This window comes from Peromyscus eremicus, chromosome 11 (genome assembly GCF_949786415.1).
Source record: "Peromyscus eremicus chromosome 11, PerEre_H2_v1, whole genome shotgun sequence".
In the NCBI taxonomy this organism is placed as follows: Eukaryota; Metazoa; Chordata; class Mammalia; order Rodentia; family Cricetidae; genus Peromyscus; species Peromyscus eremicus.
In genome coordinates this window covers 17528826-17551162 of record NC_081427.1, presented here as the reverse complement: position 1 = coordinate 17551162, position 22337 = coordinate 17528826, and the positions used below count along the sequence as shown (strand labels likewise).

General features: G+C 34.4%; 1 protein-coding gene across 1 annotated transcript in view; it reads left to right on the top strand.

The window, feature by feature from the left end:
- The window catches only part of Cdh12 (cadherin 12), a 263403-nt gene that overhangs the window by 67461 nt on the left and 173605 nt on the right, over positions 1–22337 (top strand). The window contains exon 2 of the mRNA XM_059276185.1: positions 14783–15077. Within this exon, the coding sequence (XP_059132168.1) occupies positions 14783–15077 (295 nt within the window). The remainder of the gene's footprint in view (positions 1–14782; positions 15078–22337) is intronic.

Below are 22337 nucleotides of genomic sequence, written 5' to 3'. Positions count from 1 at the left end.
TTGTTTCCCAGAAATGTGCTTATGCTAGCATAAAAACATAAATACTGTTTTTAATATTTTGTTCCTCCCACGTATAGCATGTATGCTCACATCAACAAAAGTCTCCACACACGTGTGTCTCCTTGTCTAATTGAGTTAATTGTGAGAAACAGACATCTTCATTAGTATATTTCTAGTTTAATTAGTTGTTTCATTATGTGTTTAAGTGGCATTTGTTTTAAAGAACAGATACTTTAAGTAATGCCTAACCATAGCAAGACATCTTTTAATTGAAATGTTGTTATTGATAATATAATTGTACTCTGATAAATGTAAACATAACACACTTTTTCCTAGATGACTATTAATTATTTCTGACATACAATCAAGACTCATGATACATTACTGTGTGCAGATAGTTTCTACCTTAGAGCATAATGTCACATCATATTTCAAATGAGATATATACAGGACCTGCTTTTAATTATGAAACAGACACTTCCTTAAAATTTTATTGGTACTTTTCATCTTAAAAGAGTGTTTGGAATTAATGGCTTTTGTGCTAATATGCCTATAATTCACAGCAGGATCCCGGTCTCCTTGTAAACAAGTAATTCATAGTCTCTAGTCTGTGTTAATAGCACAATTACAATAGACAGCGCAGAGTGGTTTTGAATGAAACTGTTTGTACTGTTCATTCACAGTAACACAAATCTAGCTGTGTAAATAAACTGATGGCAGACATACAAATCACAATCACCAGTACTTTATGTCTGCTTCAGATTTTCAGACCAAAGATTTATCTATGTTGAGGTTTTGTTTTTTCTTTTTTTTTAAGTTATTTTTCTATCTCAAAACTAACAGCACTGAAAAAGACACAATGCATTATGTCACTTACTTGAATAGGAGTTTATTCGACTTAAGTGCTCATCAGAAACACAGGGGTTTGGTTTTCTGATTTGAGTCCTCACTATGCTTCCTGATGTTTGGGTGTCCTTAGCCAAGTCAGCAGGCTGGGGCCCTGATTCTCCCACCCACCAAACAAGGATGGTAACCGCACTGTGGCACTAATAGGATTACTGTGAGTATCAAAATGCTTTAAAATATATAAAGCCAGCACAAAATTGCCAAGCTAAAGGTAAGAGTTTGGCTGGATTTCTATAATGATTTTGAACCCATTAGAGTTCTAACAATCAATATAAAGAGCAGACACAGATACAAATATTGTTGAATTTGGCATATTTAAGGGTCAAAAAGAAGAAAACAATGTGAAACCAAATAATGACCATATCCCAGTAATCTCACACACTAAAAATATAAATATTGCAATCCACTAAGAACTGTTAATTTAGAGTAACACCAATCAAATAAAGGATTAAGGATTTTAATCTTCAACTATTTACTATGCATGACCATGGATTTTAGATCACTTAATGTTTTGGCCACACTATACACTGAAACAAAGAAAGCAAACAAAATTTAGATTTTCTAACTAATAATAACATTTTAAAAGTGATTTTAAAATTCATAATGTATTAAAACATTACTAAGCACATTACTTAATATCTGCAACATTTAATCAGCTGAAAATACACATTGTTAGTTGTACAATGGTGCTGGATCTCTTTTACAATTGAAAACAAAATCCAAACCTCAAATGTTAACAGAAACATGTAAATTTGAAACAAATGAATAAAGATAGTACTAAATGAGGAAGAACCTGTAGTGAGATTTTATTTGTGCTCTAAAGCTTGCCTGGGGATCAAAGGAAAAAGTCAAACACTATATTAAATATAGAGGTCAGGTAGTGATAGCACACACCTTTAATCCTAGCATTCAGGAGGCAGAGATTCATCTGGATCTCTGAGTTCAAGGCCACACTAGGAACAGAGCCAGGCATGGTGGCACAGGCCTTTAATTGCAGCACTAGTTAACCACAGAGGTCTGGAGGTCTATACAGACAGACAGGAAGTAATAGAACTGGACAGAGAGAGGAAGTAAGACAGCAGGACACAGAAATGTATATAGGTGTGAGTATACAGGAAGTTGCTCTCTTGGGATGAGGATTTCCTAGCTTTAAGAATTTGCTGCTGGCTTGTTTTATCCCTCTGATCACCTCAATATCGGGCTCTGAGTTCTTTTTTTATTTTATTATTTTTATTTTTTTTATTAATAAGACCATTTAGCATTTTGTGTTACAAGAACCTGTCCTGGAGAGGTGGCTCATTGATAACAATGGTTCTTGTAGGATCCAGGGGTTTGGTCCCCAGCAGCTGCAAGGCATCTTAGAACATACTTTAAGTCCAGGGAAGTTAATTCTCTTTTATATCTGACCTCTTCAGGTGTCAGGCATTCACATGGTACACGTGTTTGTGCGTGTGTGTGTGTGTGTGTGTGTGTGTGTGTGTGTACACTCAGGCACACAGAGATGCAAATAAAATAAATTGATCTTTAAAAAGTGACATGGACAAAGGATTCATTAGCCATAACAAGAATAAGAGTTTAAAAAGGGGACTTGATAGTCATACAAAAGTCTTTAATTATAAAATTTTGTGAATTGAATACATCTTTCAACAAGCTTCATTTCCACTAGAATGTTTTTTTTAATGTTTGTTTGTTTGTTTTGTTTTTGTAAGACAGGCTATTGGGAGCATACACTAGTTTCAAAACATACAATGTAAAAATGGCTAGCCTTCAACTCTTGATCCTCTTTCCCCTGCTTTCCAAACAATAGGATATCAGAGGAGTGCCACCCTTTGCTGTTTAGTATTCTCATAGTCCAAACATGTGGAAGCAAATTTCTGGGATGTACAATACTATATCAAGAATACTATAGATATTGTACAATATCAGTGAACAAAATAAGCTTTGTTGTGTTCACCTCCCCTCCTTAAAGCCATGTCACGCCATCATGGTGACAAGGAAATATTTTGAAAATCACAAATGTAAACTCAGGGAGATGCAATGGATGAAGAGGATGGTAGGAAAGGGTGGTGTCTTTTTCAGCCCTGGACCTTGATTGTGGGAAAGAGAATCCATACCTTCAGCAAAGTGGTAAATATCCTCCCTACTGATCAGAAAACACACCGAAAAGCACCGAGAAATGTGGATATAATAATGGGGAAAGCTGGTAGTGGAGTGATGGTTCAGCTATTAAGAACACCAGCTGCTCTTACAGAGGACCTGAGATAAGTTTTCAGCACTTACATGGTGACTCACTCTGTTAGTAAATTCTGTTTCAGGGGATCAAAGATCCTTTTTTGGCCCCTGGGAGCAATGTGTAAGGACATAATACACATACTTACATACAGACAAAACATTCATAAACATAAAATAAGAGAACCATTAAAAATCCCAAATAGTAAAATCTCCTTACCTAGTTCACACAAGGACAGTCCACTGATACTACAGAACCCAGTAGCTTCTACAATAACCAGACAAACTGCTTTAAAGCCAGATTTTCCCAACATGTTGAAGAATTATTGTAAGGAAGGAACTTATTTATTTCTTTTTGACATTTTAATTGAGTGTAACGTATGTGTTACTTATTTTCATTTTTAGAACATTATGTATTCTTGCATAATTAACTTCTTTAGTTCACTTGTTCTCTTTTTCTCTCTCCTGTTGTTATTTCTTCTTCCTTGCCTCCTCTTCTTCCCCACCCCTGCCTCCCTCATTCAGAAACCTTTTCTCTCTCCTTCCCCACCCCTTTCTCCCTCCTTCCCATACTCTTTCCCTCTTACTTTTATGCACTTCCTGGTGATATTCTACTGTTTTTCCAATAACATGTAAGCATCTTTCTCCCTTCACTACGTCATAACTTTTCATCCTCAGATATCTTGGAACTTTTGAAATCTTGGTAATATCCAACCATTGTTCTTCTCTTAGCAGTGTTTAGACAGTTTTGACAGTTCCTGATCTACCAAGACCATATCTAATATTGCAAAAGTATGAACATATTCTTATAACCAAATAACCTGTTCTGGAGATGTGAAGGGATGGGGAGGGAATCTTACTCTTTCTTGAACAAAAATACTCGCTTTGCCTTGGACATTTGACTTGCTTCTCCAGAAACAAACACAGCTGTTGTGGCACAAACTAATTTTGGATCTATTATTCAGTAAAGTGCACTTACATTTAACTTCCTTCAGATATTATTTATGCTGCTTGTTGCAAAGAATTTTGTGCATGCAATCTTTTTAACCTCCTGTTAATTAGTATGTCACCCTAGGAAGTAGTGATTGCAGTACACTGTGAAGTATGGCTAGTCCACTGTGAAGAACATGCTCCAGGTTACATGTAGCTCACAAAACTGCACACAACTTTCCCTATGATGTGCACACTTTCTAGATACATTTTACTTCTCAATTAAATTAAGAAGAAAAGTCATTTAATTAATTAAATTAATCCACAAAAAGATTTGGGATAGAAATTTGTTTGTAGAGGGTTGTTCCTTATACATGAAACATTGAGTTCACTCTCCAGCACAACAAAATAAAGAGAAATGGAGAAAGGGAAAGAAAGGAAAGAAGGAAGGAAGGAAGGAAGGAAGGAAGGAAGGAAGGAAGGAAGGAAGAAAAGAAGGAAGCATCAGTAAAAAGTCATTATAGTAAAGCAGACATCAATGTTTCCTGCCTTAGGCTTATGAAATGGCCAGCTGGTAAGGACATTTACTGCACAAGCCTGAAGACTGACGTCAGTCACAAGAACCCATTTGAAAATGCAAGTAAAGAATCTACCCCATAAGATTGTCCTGTGATGTTCAAACACACTCTGTGTCACACACATACACACTCACACAAATGATAAATAAAGCCGGGCGGTGGTGGCATACACCTTTAATCCCAGCACTCGTGAAACAGAGACAGGTGGATCTCTGTGAGTTTGAGGCCAGCCTGGTCTACAGAGCAAGATCCAGCAAAGGCGCAAATCTACACAGCTACACAGAGAAACCCTGTCTCGAAAACAAACAAACAAAAAAAAGTTAAAAATAAAACAGAAATTATCCTATCACCTAGAGTGAGACTGAGGAGCAAAGGAAGATGATCAAAAGTCTTAGTTCTGGACAAAAACCTAGAAACTCACACTGTGCTTCATCTCCATCAAATGATGCTCTGGACTACAGCATCATCTTCCTTCACTCTTACAAAAAAGGAATTTTTAATATTTTGGAAGGAGTTGGTCAACAGATAGAAAACAACATGGACCTACGTCCTTGAGGTAGTCACCTGATCTATATAGCAGTTAAGATATTTTAATACTTCTAAATTATCTTCAAATTACCATTTGTCATACATTTATTGATTAATAAGTCATATGTTTTGCAGTAGCACCAAAAGGATTCAAGGATTTCATTTTGGAATGTTGCTCATATTGACCTCATCTTCGTTATTTTATTTTATATAATAACATATTTAACTTATCAAATAAAGCTGAGTTATTGCTAGAGTTTCAAAACTAAAATTAAAAATGGAAGGAGAAATATTGTTGGAACACAGATGACAATGATAATATAGTGATGAAAAGGACTAATACAATTCAAAGTCTTTATTTGTAATTTATAATAAATCGTAATAGCACTACCAAATGTACAAGCAAATAGTTTAGTTTCTATGCATCAACTGGAGAATTAGATTGCACAAATAATTCAATTTAAAAGATTTCATTACATTATTTGTTTTGATAACATATGTGTATCCTAAAAAAGAAATATATCATATTTAACAATAATATATTTATTAAAGACTAAGGCTCAGTGCCATGCGTTGGTGGCGCACGCCTTTAATCCCAGCATCCTGGATGGAGAGCCAGATGGATATCTATGAGTTCAAGGCCAACCTGAGCTACAGAGTGAGTTTCAGGAAAGGCTCCAAAGCTACACAGAGAAACCCTGTCTCGACCCCCTCCCTCCAAAAAAAGGCTAAGGCTCAGCAATGGACCAGTGAACTTGCCACCAAGTTTGAGGACCTATATTTGAACCCCTGTCCCTACTTGATGGAAGCAGAACAATGCCCAGAAGTTCCAAAGTTTTCTTCTAACTTCCAAATGCACACAATGTTGTGGACACTCCAAATAAGTAAAAACAAATATAATTTTAAACATTTAGAATGATTAGTCTAGAAACTAAAAACATGGTTAAATAGAAGTTAGTAACCTAGGTAAAATAATAAGTTCTTATAATTAAATTCATAAACATGTATTTTAAGTCCGGAATAAATCATTATTATTTTATCTAACACACTGAAATATTAACTCCATTGATTTAAATAATACAAAAGTTCATCTGACTGAAAGTAAAGACTCTATTCCTGACTATTTGATAGAACTTTTGTCTTTTATGAATGTTCAATCACCTAAAATCCAACTTCGTAAAGATGTTTTATAACTTTATAAATGTAAAAAAGGAAATTATATTAATTCTCTTCTAAATTGTCACTTCAAAACTATTGTACCACTGCAGTGATGTCTCTAACTTTTGCAGAAGTGCGTATTAATATATTATGGTACCTTCGGCTGACAAAACATAAAGTCAATGAAACCATGCACTCAATATTCAGGGAGAATACGATAATGAATGGAACAATGGGGAGCAGTGTGTTTGTGTGTGCATGTGTGTTTTCTTTCAGCAGCAGGGAGCATAAAAAAAATGCATCTTTGAACATCAGCTCTTGTTGCTACAGAGCAATATAACTTGTCTTGGTCTTTACTCTTGATTAGCATATTCTGGGGGGAGTGTGGGCCTTTTGTAACAGATCTTTATTTTCTTGCGTATAAGATGAAATATTAAAAAAAAGATGAAATATTTTCAGATGAAAAATAGCTCTGGGTCTGTTACCCAGGCATGGGAGCTTTCAACTCACATTGGGCTGTTAAAAGGAATTCCTAACATTGCAAAGTATCATTCTGCTTCTCCAGATCACTAAAAGCAAGGCAGCAAGAGATGAGTCCTCTCAGGAGAGTACAGTGACATGGAGTGGCAAATATTCTTTTGTATCCAAGGCTGTTGAATATAAATAGTTCTACTTGGGTAAGATTATAGAATATCACCAGTCTGGCCTTCATGTGTCTGTCAACTATATGTTAAACACAATCTAATTGCTTTTTAGATAGATAAAATAATGATCATCATGATGTTTTTCAGACAGTATGACTCAACTCCAGTTAAAGACACATTTAATATTCTCCAAACATACCAAGAAAAATATACAAAGTCTTTTGTATCTAACTTGAAAATTCCAACCCCAAATCTTTGAATAATTATTCTTATGCTTATTTTGAATAGTTTATCTGTGAGGGTCAGGCATAAGAATAAGGCCACTAATACAATGCTTTAAATCGTAAACAGACTACCAAACACTGTAAAAACATTCTCCATATTTTATAAAAATGCATTTTACAAGTAGTAGTGATTGTAGCATGCACAGATACCTCAAAACATGCTGAGTTCATACTATACAAGAAACTTTTCCCTTACCTTTAAATACACATGTACAGAAATCACTGCCAGATGAGTTCCTGCTTTCAGCCCTCCATTAAGCTACGCCTCCAACTATATGGACATCTACTGTTATAAAGAGCTCCAGGTCAATTAAAACAAGGTTATATACAGTAATTTTTATCAGTATTTTCTTTAATTAGAAGAAACATTATAAAATGGGCTACATAATACAAGAGACACATCAATAAGTCTCTGAGGGAGGACCTTTTTTGAGAAATATGACAAATAAATTGGTTTAAGTACGCATTATAAGTGAATACATACCATGCTTGTCTTTCTGGGTCTGAGTTACCTCACTGAAGATGATTTTTCTAGTCCCAACCATTTGCCTGCAAATTTCGTGTTGTCTTTTTTTTTTTTTTTTTTTTTTTTTTACAGCTGAGTAATAGTCCATTGTGTGAATGTACTACATTTTCTTTATTCAGTTTTAAGTTGAAGGACATTTAGGTTGTTTTCAGGTTCTGGCTATTACAAATGAAGCCACTATGAACATAGTAGAGCAAAAGTCCTTGTGGAATGACTGAGCATCCTTTGAGTATGAGCCCAAAAGTGGTATTGCTGGATCTTGAGGTAGATCAATTCTCAATTTTCTGAGGAACTATCATATTGATTTCCATAGTTATTATAGAAGTTTGCACTCCACCAACAATGCAGGACTTTTTCTCTTGCTCTACATCCTAACCTGCATGATCTGTCACTTGTGTTATTGATCTTAGCCATTCTGATAGGTGTAAGATTGAATCTCAAAGTAGATTTGATTTGCATTTCCCTGATGGCTAAGGATGTTGAACATTTCCTTAAGTGTTTCTCAAGACATTTAAGATTCCTCTACTGAGAATTCTGTTTAGGGCTGTACCCCATTTTTCAATTGTATTATTTAGTTTGTTGATGCCTTATTTTTTAGTTCCCTATATATTTTCGATTTACCCTGTATTAGATGTGGAGTTGGTGAAAATCTTTTCCTATTCTGTAGGTTGCCATTTTGTCCTATTGACAGTTTTCTTTTCCTCACATAAGCTACTCAGTTTTATGAGATCTCATTTATTAATTGTCGACATTAGTGTCTGAACCATCAGTGTTCTGTGTAGGAAATTGCCTCCTGTGCCAATGTTCTCAAGGCTATTCCCTACATTCTCTCCTATCTGGTTCAATATTTCTGGTTTAATGTTGAGGTCTTGATCCACTTGAACTTGAGTTTTGTGCAGGGTGATAAAAATGAATCTCTTTTCATTCTTCAACCTGAAGACATCCAGTTACACCAGCACCATTTTTTGAAGATATTTCATTTTTTCTATTGTGTATTTCTGGCTTTTTTAGCAGAGGTCAGGTGTCCATAGGTGTATGGATTTATATCTGGGTCTTCAATTCAAATCCACTAATGATCTTGTCAGTTTTTATGTTAATACCATGCAATTTTTATTACTATAGCTCTAGTTGGGGACAGGTGAGGATGGGAAGAGGATGGGTCAGTTGGAGGAGGGAGGGACAGAGGGAGACACATACTCCAATAAGGCCACACCTCCTAATCTTTCTAATCCCTTTAAATATTACAGCTATTATTCAAGTAAGCATGTTATTCTTGTTAAAGCCAACACAATAATAAGACATTTTAACAATAACTCAAATACATATGGGAATCCACATAGTAAACAAATGTATATAATTTAAGGGAGATGGATGAAATATAACCTTCACCATATGAATTCTAGATAAGTAGAATATACAAGAACAGGCAGAGGAATTGAAAGAAGAGGGGAGATGGTTTCTGGAAATGAAGACAGAGATTACTGCAATGGATTTGGAACTCAGGAATGATTTGCAGATGAAGATCCACTTCAAAGAACAAGTAAATTGTGGTTTTAACCATTTCAAAGGAAGAAAGCGTGTTAAAACCAGTTTAGGTAAAATTCCTTGAAAATGGTTTGCTTCAGTCTCTTTGTTGTTCACTCTTCTCAAGACAACTATTCTGTTTGCCTCCTAAGAACTATACCCATTTTTCTCCACCTCCCTCCAGGAAGTGTGCCTACCGCTAGAGCTGATGGAACACATACAGAAAAGCATTTTTGTCTGGGGAGACACCCAAGTATGTTAAGCTCTTGCTGTGCAAGCTTGAGAGGCTGTGTCTGAAAAAACAAGAACCCACTTCGTCACCAAGAGAGATAGTGTCTCCCTGTAAATGCAACACTCAAGGAAGATGGTAGACAGGGACAGAAAAGTCCCTGCAGGTCTGGGGTAGCTAGTCTGATGTATATACCTCTGAACAACAAAGAGGCTTTCATTCTAATGGCCTAACACATGAAGTTGTCCTCACCTCTAACTAAGCACCATGTCATGAATGAGCTCATACACACACATGCAAGATACACACGCACAACATTAAAAAAATAAACATTTTTTATACTAAATGGTTGGTTATATTTAGCAACAAACTAATAATTGGATGACATTCCTGTAACATGTTACATTCATGTATACATTGAAATGTTTACACTTGAAACCATAAAGGTACAATGTTCTCTTTCATTTTTATAGAAACAGCTACATTTCCCAAATCAGATATTTCTTTTCCCAGCTACCTCCATGTTCTCTGCACACTCATTAAACATGCCCTGGCAAATGGCAAATGAAAATAAAAATCAGTGCTGGCCATATTTATACACATGCTTTTTAAATTTGATGGGTTCTTTTCAACTCACAAAAAAAAAAATAAATATGAACACACTGCCTTTTAATGCAGCAGTTCCAAACCCCATTTGGAGAGTGGCTAGGAAACATTTAACTTTAGATTAGCTTCCTCCAACTTTTAAGCACTGAAATTCAAGATTTGTTTCTATGCTGAAGCTAGGCCTCAGCATCTTTTTAAAGCCTCTCCCGGCATCTCATTTTCACGCACCATCTGAGATGACTTGGAACACATAGAAAATAACACCATCACTTCCACACACACGCAAAAAAAAACTATCTGGACAGTGCCTATTTCTGCATCCATCATTTATGACACTCTTTCTGGGGGGAGAATTTTATTTTAAGTGTCAATACTAAAGGATGATCTTATTTGAGTTGGCGGCTTCAGTCAGCAAATGTTGTAGCACCTACTCAGAAAAACCTTTTTAATGCTTGGGAGAAGACACAAATATAGCTGTTATTTTTATATCATTAGTATTTTTTTTTTTGGTGGAAAGCTTTAGACAACTACAGAAAATGATGTAGTATTATATTTTTAACAATTAACACCATCCAAAGATGAGGAATGACATTCTCAGTTCCTTTGGAAATAAGACATATAATTAGCTGCATGGCATAAACGGAGGCTAAAATCCATCACCAGAAAACTGGAGAAAGCAATTTTATGTATTGAGATCAATTGCTGGAAACACTGAAGTTTCAACATTTCTTAAGATTCATAAAAATACCACATTTTCCATCCTCACAGTTACATTTTATTTTAAGGAAATAAACAGAAGAAAACACACAAATGAATGCTCCCTCGTACACACATTCAACATATCATTTATGGGAAAACTGGCACTGTCCTTTGACTAAGTCTATTTCAATATATGAATATAATGCTGAATCTAAAAGGATAATTTTTAAAACCTCAGAGAATATGTAGATAGAATATGGGTTTAGTAATTGGAAAATGGCTACTAATTTTTTTAATCAAATATAAGTACATAGAGAAATAATTATATGATTACATTTGCAGAGCAATATATATTTGTCTTACCATTTTTGTTTCCTAAGTTTACATACCTATATAATCAAAACATAAAGAGTTAAGTTACATATGATGAACTTCTTTAATCTCAGCTCTTGGGTTGTGGATATAGATGGGTTTTTGTGACTTTGAGGCTATCCTGGTCTACATAGGGAGTTCTGGGCCAGCCAGGACAACATAGTGAGAATCTGTCTTAAAAAAATATGTTTAAAGAAATTGTCGTCAGGTAAAAAGACAAGATTTATCTGATCTTGTACAATTTCACATTAAAATTGTGTTACATTTTCACTAAATGAGATTTTACAATACTCAATACCAAGTTCATTGTCATTAGTTTGCATACATGTAGGTCAATTAGATACTGGGTAAACTGATGCTGGGTCAACGCTATATCTGGTTCCGGTCACCCAGATCCCTCCATCAATCAGCACTGAATCAGTTGTGGTAACTCTCGCCTAAGCAGCTGTTAGTGTCTGTGATATCTTTCTATATTTTGGTTGTGCAGAGACTGGAGAGATAACTCATTGTTACACAACACTTGGTGTTCTTGCAGGGGACCTGACTTTAGTCTCTAGAGCCCACTTAATGACTCTCAACTCTCTGTCTGTAACTCGAGTTCTGGGAGACTGGCGTCCTCTTCCGGCATCCCTGGAAAGTAGGAGCACATGGGATGCACATACACATAAGCAGGCAAAACACTCCTATACCTAAAATAAAAACAAATATTATTAAAAGACACCATGGTGTCATTCACCACTAAAATGAGATGTACATTTATCAATTTATTGTAGCCAACAGTTTTAGCATTTTTTTAACGTATTGCTTCTTACTTTTCAACCTCTGTAAGACTAGCTTTTTTAAATTACAAGGTTAACAATAGAAGTTAGAGGAGGGAATAGCAGCAATTGGATTTCACTTGGATTTTAGAGAGGACTGACAGCACATCTGCTTTTATATTTTTAAGTCAGTTTGAAAAGAAAACAGTTTTGACTTTAATCAAATGATATGGATTTTTTTTTTCTTGGTAACTTTACTTGAATCACACTGTGAAAACCCAATTAAGATTTTCACTCAGTTCCCAAAATATCTTCATGTATTCTCTATGCCATTGCAAACTGGTTACTGCTCCTGAAATCATCCCTATTGCATTGAGCCTTTGCCTGTCTTATACCTTAACATAAATTTGAAAGTGAAAGTAATACCCACTGCATTGAATGTCTTTAATAGTGTGGTTGACAATTGTGATTTGAAATTCATAAGTTCAAAGAACATTTTTCTACAGCTTGATTTTACGCTTCAAATTCCCCATGCTTTACAGCAGTTTTAAAAAATAGGATGGAAAAAAAAAAACCCTTCATCCCATCATTCCCAGCAATATCCCTTATGCTGAAATAAAATGCATAAAAACTTTGAAAGGATAATCCAAATCATAGAGTCTGCCATTTTCTTATTTCTTTAAATATTTCTTTCAATCATTCTTAAATTCCTATGATTATATTCTATAGCAAATATACTTCAGAGCAAATTTAGATATAAATACAAATTTATAACATTAATGAATTCATCTTAATAATATTTTGAGTGGTGTTATTATACTGAAACTAAACCAAAATGTTTAAGTTGACATTTAAAGGTATAACCAGAGATTACACTTTTAATTGAATTTTAATAAATTTTAATGCCAATTCACAGAAATCTAAGTATAAAAGGATAAGAAATCACTTGAAAATAATTTAAAAGTTTTCTTTCCTGTTGAAACATTAATAAAACCAAAAGTCATGATAACAAAATATCTTCTAGTAGAACATTGCTTGCATATAAATTTTAAGGTCAAGACAAAAATGATTACAGTCACTATCAAAGTATAGCATGCTTCCTTCAAGTGATGTGCTGATTAAAATAGACTCTTCAATGTAAACTTGAATAATTAATCCAAATATCTATTCTCAAGTGAGCACTTGGCAGTATTTTGATCACCGTTTGAATAAAAATAGCATAATGTATAAGAACATATGCTTTGGGGGCTAACACAGGTTAAGAGTGCTTGCTACTATTGCAGAGGCCTCAAGTTCGATTCCCATCACCCACAACATGATGCTCACAGCCACTTTTGAATCAAACTTCCTGGGACCAAATACCCTCTTCTGGCCTCTATATATAATGCACTCAAATGTACATATTCACACTCAGACATTTAAATAAAAATTAAAATTAAAATATTACACAATACATTTAAATTTTTAATACATTTTATTTACATTACTTATATAGTATGGTTGATAAACTTATATGTAACATAATATTTCATGTATACAATATTTAATATATTTCTTTGTTTGTTCTGAAATGGCTTATAGATTTCCAAGGCTATGTTCATCTCTCAATTATTCTTGGACTTCACTTTGAACAATAGTGACTCAAAGTATCATAATGACACATATATTCTTGAGTTTCTCCTTAACTGGCATTAAACTGTAACTAATTCCATGATATAATCTAATAACATGAACATGTATTAAATATCAAAATAAGCTAAATGAATTACAATATTTCCAGTATATAAATAATGGATATTTCTTACATAGAACAAGATAGAAGTAAATCATCTGTTATTCTGAAAGCATAAAAACTGATTTTTGCAACCAACCACGTAATCTTGGACAACTCATTTGAATACTCACTGAAAGAATTCACTCTTTCCTTTAGGACATGTTCCCATAATTTCATTTTACCTCACATCTTTCTGGAATCGGTCCTTGGATCCTACCTTCCTGTCTTTTGGGAGCTCACAGTTTGTTATTTTTGAGTTAATATTTCATTAAACAGTGATCATTAAAATGAAACAATAGCTATATTTACGATGTGTCTCATTTCACTCTATGACTATGTTATTCTTGAAAATATGTATGATAACTAAAGAAAACTGTCAAAATAAATTATTTTAGTCCTGTTGGTTTACTAGGGACTGTAAATTTCTAGTATCTATCATTTATCATGAATATAGGATTGACTATGCAATATATCTGAAGAATTCCAAACATTAAGACTATCAGTCAATATAGTACACATGTAGCTAGTGCGTAAAAAAATGTGCAATATAATTTTTGATTCATTCTCTTAAAATTAGTTCTTGTATGTGTGCATATGGAGTTGAGTGGGTTTAGGCATGTGGATGCCATGGGTTGGTGGAGGTTAGAGGACAACTTTGAGTATTCATCTGCATCTTCCATTTCATTTGTCACAGTGACTCTCCTTCAGTGTCTTCTACACAATTATAATTTGCCTCTACACTTTTAGGCATTCTCCTAACTCTGCCTCCCATCTTTCAGTACCAATGCTAAGATTACAAACAATGATATGTACTGTATATGGCATCCCATAGGTTCTAGAGGTTGAACTCAGGTCCTCTTGTTACAGAACAAGCTCTGGATCTTCTGAGTTATCTCACCATCCACATCTTATTTTCTATAATCAAGAAGTTGTCATTAGAACATGAAAATCTACGAAGTAGTAATTTAACTTATCTGATGAAATAAATTGTACTGCATGTAATTAGCTCTGTGTCTCTCTCTGTGTCTCTTTCTCAGCTGCATTCTGACTTGGACAAAGGAGAGGGCACTGTTAAATACACGCTCTCTGGAGATGGTGCTGGCACTGTGTTTACAATTGATGAAACTACAGGAGACATCCATGCCATAAGAAGTCTGGACAGAGAAGAGAAGCCCTTCTACACACTCCGTGCTCAGGCAGTGGACATAGAAACAAGGAAGCCCTTGGAGCCTGAATCCGAGTTCATCATTAAAGTGCAGGATATTAATGATAATGAACCAAAGTTTCTGGATGGACCTTATGTTGCTAGTGTTCCAGAAATGTCTCCTGTGGGTGAGTGGACAAACCAAATTTATATCAATGCTATGAACCCTCTTTAACAGTTTCTCTACATGCTGATGTAGATCTCCTACTTACAGGAAATCAATATTGTTTATATGGAAAAAAATTAATTTACTCTAAGAACTTTCATTATTCCCTCATCAATATAAATACATATGAATAGAATATATACCATTCTTAACTATTTCCTAATGAATTGATTTACTTGACTCATAATATCTATTTATATTTAAATGTGTAGTTCATTCAGACATGACTTGATTGCCATTGACACTATTCAGTGATGAGGATAACTACCGAATTTCACTGAAAACCATTAGTAATTCTTAGCTCATAGTACACAACTAAGGCATGCATTGAATTGGAACCAGAAATGAACCAAAAAAGGAGGTACTTTTCATTCTTTATATATTACCAAGAATGAAAACTGTGAAATCACTTTTAAATGTTTCCAGTGTTTTCAAATCATAATCATGCTATCATGAAGTCATTGATAGAAAATAATTATTAAAGTACAATGACATCATTATTATTAAGACCTTAAATATGAGCTGGTTATAGCCAATGCATACCTATAATCCCAGCACTTGTGCATGGGAGCCAGGAGAATCATAAGTTCAAGGCCAGCATTGCATACTTTTGAGTTTAAGTCTATCCAGCTCTACTAGAAACCCTGACTCAAAATAATTAATAAAAAGCAGAAATTAAATTTGTCATAACATTTTACTAACAGCTTAAATTTGCAAAGTCCTATTTTGCATACAATAACATTTGGTAAATAATATATTATACCTTTAAAGAAAGTTTATTTAGTGTGTATGTAAATGTTCCTATGTGTATGTTTATGTACATATATGAGTGAGTATGTGGAGGACAGAGGTAAACACAGAATGTGTTCTTCAGGCACTCTTTAACATATTTTGAGAGAAGGTATCACTAGTCGGCTAGATTAGGTGGCCTGCTGTCAATCTCCTCACTGTCCCTCCACAGCAACTGGATTATGGGGGTTCAGGGGATCTGAACTCGGTGCCTCATGCTTGCTTGGCAGTATCAAGTATTTTACAAATTGAGACATCTCCTTAGCTCCATAAAGGAAATTTTAAATTATGTCTCGAATATTACATCACTACAGCTAAGCCACGATAACAGTTTAAAGTAACACCTAGTATCTATCATATTTTGAAGGTATGGTTAATGCTCTCAAAACAGATTAGAACTTGAACTGTAAGTATGAGACATGGTTTTATTTCCTAAGACTGATGCATCTTATCGGAGGATCTTTGCTTTCCCTACAAAGTCCTAACTATGCAATGAGGATTGTGCTCACTGAATAAGGTTAGAAGCAAATTATTAGTTAAGGAAAAGTTGCATGGATTTACTATAAAAGTGTTTTACCCTGTGTATATGACTTATCATATATTCCAGAATGCATTCTCTCAGTCACCTGAGAAGCCAGCTGAAGATAGAACATGTAAATTTCTAGTTTTAATGTGCACAGTGAGGGCTGCATGTTTTCGGTGTTTTCTGATAAAGAGATGCATTTTCTAATGCCGTGTTATGACTACAAGAGATTTAGAAAAACAGTCAGAAAGAAAAATGTCTTATTAGAAAGTAATCCCAGAAAACAGAGTTTTATATTCTAGATGGAGAAAAATATAATAGTATGATGTACTTCAAGAAAAAAGGTTTTTAAGTGGCAATGCTGTTTAGCAGACATTGTGTGAAGTAGAAATATCAGCATGAAATTAGAAAAATCATTGACTCTATTTTTAAACCAAGACAATGTCCATAGGACACACACACACACACACACACACACACACACACACACACACACACCCCTATATTCAAAAAAAATCTATATCATAAGATAAATAGTTAAATCTTTCACTATGCTTAGTGGAATAAATAATTTGTCCTTACAAATAAAGCCCTTACCTAAACATTTTGTAGCTAGCATATGTAGAAAAAATTATTATGGGAAATTTGGAGAAATGTAGGGAAGTTAGAAATAAAGTGGTCCTGGATTTTGCTATACTGGGGTAACACATAATTTATTATAGTATGATATACTATAATAATCTACATGAGAATAAATTCGTCAAAGTATAGCTTTAGGTACCACCACCAAAATTTGTTATTGTTGTATATCTCCATTATTCCTATATATCATCTATTTATCTATCTTTCTATTTATCTATCATCTATCTATCTATCAATCAATCATTTATCATATAAATATAGATGGCTGGAGAATGTAGATTGATATAGCAGAAAAGTGTTTATTAAATCTCAAAAGCATGTGTTGGTACATATTCTTTCAATATACAATCATAATTTTATATTTTTAAATTAGCAAAAAGAGATATCAAACACATTATGAATTAAATGTTAAGATATGCGCAATGATTTACAGATGGGCCACTTCAAAATCTCACTTATACATATCAAATAGAGATTACTGGAAGGTGGTTGGATTTGTGGCAACTGTTATATGTGTTTTTCACAGCAAACATAAACTTAACTAATAGCTCTAAGGTATTCCGAGTAAAGCTCTTCCTTGTTTCCCTGGACTGCTTCAACTAAGCTCCAAGATCCATATCGCCAGTTAGGAAAAGCTCATTATTTTAATAATCTAAAGGCATATAATTTTTCTCTACTTATTTTTGCCACATAATTCCTTTTATTTTATTTTATTGCAATGTTAAATCTTCTTGGCCAAGACCCAATGGCATGTTGCATACTCAACTGACAATATAGCTACTTCTGTGACACATCAGATAGATACAGACATTTAGGTATTCTCTATAAATAAACCTTTTTTTAACCAATGACTATGAGCAGAGAAAATTAAATAACAAAGGAAGCCCACTCAACAGAAATATACATACAATAAATATCAAAGTGTGTGTCATATATATACATATGTATGTGTATATATACCATGATTTTTATTGTACATATATGTACATATGTATATATGTATATATATGAGAATGTAATAAGCAAAGCCATTATTTTATGTAATGATTAAGCTAATAATAAAAAGATAATAACAAAAGATCACAAATATGTAAGGAGCTAGAGTATTTGGAACATAAATATAAAATGAATAAATGTATTGAAACAAAGTTTATTATGAAATGTGAATACAGTCATAATGATTATAGAGAGGAAAGAATGCTCAAATAAATGTACAATGAAAATTATATGAAGTGAATATTACAAGGACTATAAGTATGTAAGTGAAGAAAATGATAAGAAAGGTAAGATAAGATTACAAGGAAATTAATATTTTAGCCCTAATACAATACACTTAACACTCTGAAGTTCAAAATTATCCTGGGGACTCTATGAATTGTTTGGGAAGAAGGTTGCTCTGATAATAACTTCTGTTACATCCACTCTGCCAGGGAAACATGCTCAAAGACAAACTGCTTCTACTTTGACCTAACGAAATTGCCTCTTGATCCAGAAAGTCCCCAGCTCCTTGGAGACAAATTTGGACTTTATGAATGTGCTCTTAATTCTTTAAGACCATGAACAGCACAGTGAATTACAATAATGTGTCCTCCATAATATCTGATGATTATGCATCTGGGGAACATGTGGTTTCAGTTACTTTCATCTGGACTGCAGGCAGTTTGCAATTTTTAATGTGTATCCAGGCCTGTATCCTCCCCCTCCCCTTTGTCATATTGGATAGCTTATTGGATTATCAATGACTGGGTTTCTATGACTGATTGTAGGAGTTTTCATTTATGAAACAAGATTTACAGACTATGTTCTACCATTCCTTAAGCAGTTGTTAGGTATCGGAGGATCACACTGGAGATGAATGTCCCTCTTCATATTTAACTGTCACAAAAACTTCCCTGTAGTAACTTCTATGCATAAGGACTCAGGGATGGGTTTAGAACAAAGTTAATCACAGCTACAGGGTGATTTTTGTAGTCTCCAGTGCCCATTTGACCTTCCTTAAGGTTTAGAAAGCAAATTATGACATTGTCTAATTTTCATTATATTTAGGTATAATGCATAATTTGATGAGTCTTCTTGCTTAAAACCTATCAAAGTAGTAGGCTGTTTTTGGTGATGCTAAACAAATAAGATTAACATAAATTTAAATAAATAAGCTGAAAATTAAACTACTGCATAATAAAGATAAATAGCAAGTACATGTCTCCTTTTCCCCCTTTGATTATTATATGCTTTTATGTGATATTTTATAAGAAAAACTAAACAAATTTTTGGTTAAGTTTTGATCTTTTGATAACTTATTCATGAAGAATTTTAAACAATGTATTTTATATTATTTCCTAAACCCCAGTTCCTTCCATATCCTCCCTTCATCCATATCTATACCACTTCAAGTTCTTTTACTTAAAAAAGTATCCAAAACCAGAACCCAATTAGTGCTGAACAATTATTCCTGAGCATAGAGCCTGTCCTTCAGTGTGGTTGATGTAAGCAATGCCACTCTCTTAAAGAACACTGATTTCCCCTTCCCCAACTGAAATCTTTTGCAAATAACTTCTAGGCCATGGATGGAAATTTGTTCCCACTTACCCTCTTCCCTACTGTGATTTTTTGAGCTTGTGCAGGTCTTAGGAAAGCTGTCTATTGTCTCTGTAAATTCATATGTGTATCAGTCTCATTGTGTCTGGAAATGCTATTTATCTAAAAATCACCTAAACCTCTAGCTGTTATAGCCTCTACACTCATTATTCTACATAGATCCCTAAACCTCAAGGGGAAGGATGTGATAAGGGCATCCATTTTAGGACTGAGCACTCCAAGGTAGTTTACTTTCTGCACATTGTCCAGTTGTGGGTCTATGTGGTAATTATCATCTACTGCAAGAAGAAGATTCTCTGATGATTGTTAAACAATACATTGATCTATAGGTATAGCTTGACAGTTAGAGAAGTATTATAAAGAGAAAGTTTCAGAAACAATATAATGAATATGGGATAGATAGACTATCATTGACATACATGATAAGAACAATTATCAAGTAAGAATTAGATTTACAATATCCAGCCCATTTACATTTGGCAAATTCAGAGAAAATACTCCATTATCTATCCTATCTTGGTGAGGCCAAAGTTGTGTAACTGATTTACTTTCTATTCTAACTTGTATTACCAATCCAAAATTATCCTTTTAGGCCTCAAATCATTTTCTTAAGTAAACAATAAGCTTTTAGGTTTCTCAACCTTATAAACTTTGTATCTCTTATGTAAGTTTTTTTTTTCTTTCTTTCAATCAGCAGCACCTCTTAAAACGAGTTGTATCAGTTTTCGTTTTTTCAGCTTTCTCAGGCCCAATCTGGACATTTCTGCCCCATGTTGGGCTCCACTTGTACTTGGAATTTTCTTTGGGCCACCAACCATCTCCCAAATAAAGATGCACAGACTTGTTAATTAAGAATGCTTGGCCATGGTTTAGGCTCACCCCACTAGCTCTATAAATGTAATTCAATCTGTTTCTATTTATGTACATTTGCCTCTGGGCTTTTTACCTTCTCTTATTCTGTGTGTCCTACTTTTCTATTTCCTCAATGTTTAGCTGGCTGACCCCTTGGCGTCTTGCTGGTATCTTTTTTTCTTTCCTGCCCTGAGCCTAAATTTCTCCTACAACTTACTATTGTGCCTATAAGTCCCACATTTACCTCCTCCGTAGCTATTGGCTGTTCAGCTTTCATTAGACCAATCAGGTGCCTTAGGCAGCCAAGTAAAGCAGCAACACATCTCTACATAATTGAACAAATGCAACACATCTTTGCATAGTTAAACAAATACAACACATCTTTGCATAGTTAAATATTCCACAACATTTGACTTTTAATCTATGCTAAATTTGCAAACTCTTATCAGTAGCTTATGGCAACAGTTCTACTTTTGTTTGTTTGTATGTTTGTTTGTTTTGGTGTGTTTCTGTCTTTTTTTCTATTAAGACATTCTTCTTCTGTAACCAAAATACGAATTTTAAAGTCAGGAATTTACATTCTAATTTTTATTCTCCATTTGATTATAATTTTATCAGTTGTCTCAATAAAATTTGACATTATTGCTCCAAATTACACATTACATGTAAGATTTAAATGCATATTAACATGTATTGCATGTGCTACTACTTTCTTTCAGTTAAGAATAGTGTTTTCCAGATCCCATTATGCTAACATTTGTGAAATTTTTTTCCTAGGTATATTATAGAACATTTTGGATTCATGTGGTTTCAACAAGTGTGAACTAAGAGTGTTTTCTATTGTCAGGACTATTTATGAGAAACACATTTTCTTGTTTTCTTCATCCCTTTCTCTCATGTGTATGTGTGTATGCATATGTTTGAATGTGTGTGTGTGTGTGTGTGTGTGTGTGTGTGTGTGTGTTTTCATGTGTTGAAAGTATTCCAAGTGTACCATAGGATTCATCTAAAGGTCAGAAGAAACTTTGCAGTTTCAGTCATGGCCTTGTTTGAGATAGGACCTGTTTTTGTTTTATTTCTGTGTGGAGTCGGCTCTCTGGTCCATGAGCTTATGGAAGTTCTCCTGTCTCTGTCTCCCATCTCCTTGTTGGAACACTAGAGAAGGGCCGTAGTGCTTGGTTTTACACAGGTTCTGGAATTTGAACTCTTATCATTGTGCTTTGTGCCAAGCAGTTCTCTGGGATGAGCCATCCTTCCTGCTCAAGAGAAGCAGCTTTGGCCTCCCTCACATTGCTGTCCTACCAAGTGTAGTATGCTTTGATCTGTCTCAGTACAGATGAAGTTGTTTCAGTACTTGGGAAAAGTTGTGCAACAACAGTCTAATATTTCATAATAGTTGTCCCAAGCCTCTAATAATATACAACAGATATGCATTAACACACATGAATATAAATCTCTGAGTGCCTAAACAGGGTAGTTCTTACTCATGACATCTCAACAAGTTGCCAAGGTGTATGCTGAGGGTGTGCTATGATCAAAAGCTTCACTTGGTAATAATGTACTTATTATGACTGCTCGCTCTCAGTTACCTCAGTTACTATTCATCAGTCTAAGATTTCTCCTCAATTGTGCACCACTCTTAACCGTTAAAATCAGACCAGCTTTCAATCAGGAAATAGGGTATTCCAGATCAGGAGCACAGTGGAGCTGAGCCCAGTGACGATCCCCAGAGTCAGTCTACGCACTATGATGGACTCTCTGCTTCTCCCTCTCATTCTCGGTCATGCAGCATGTATTTAGCCTGTTCTAAGAAACTCAAAT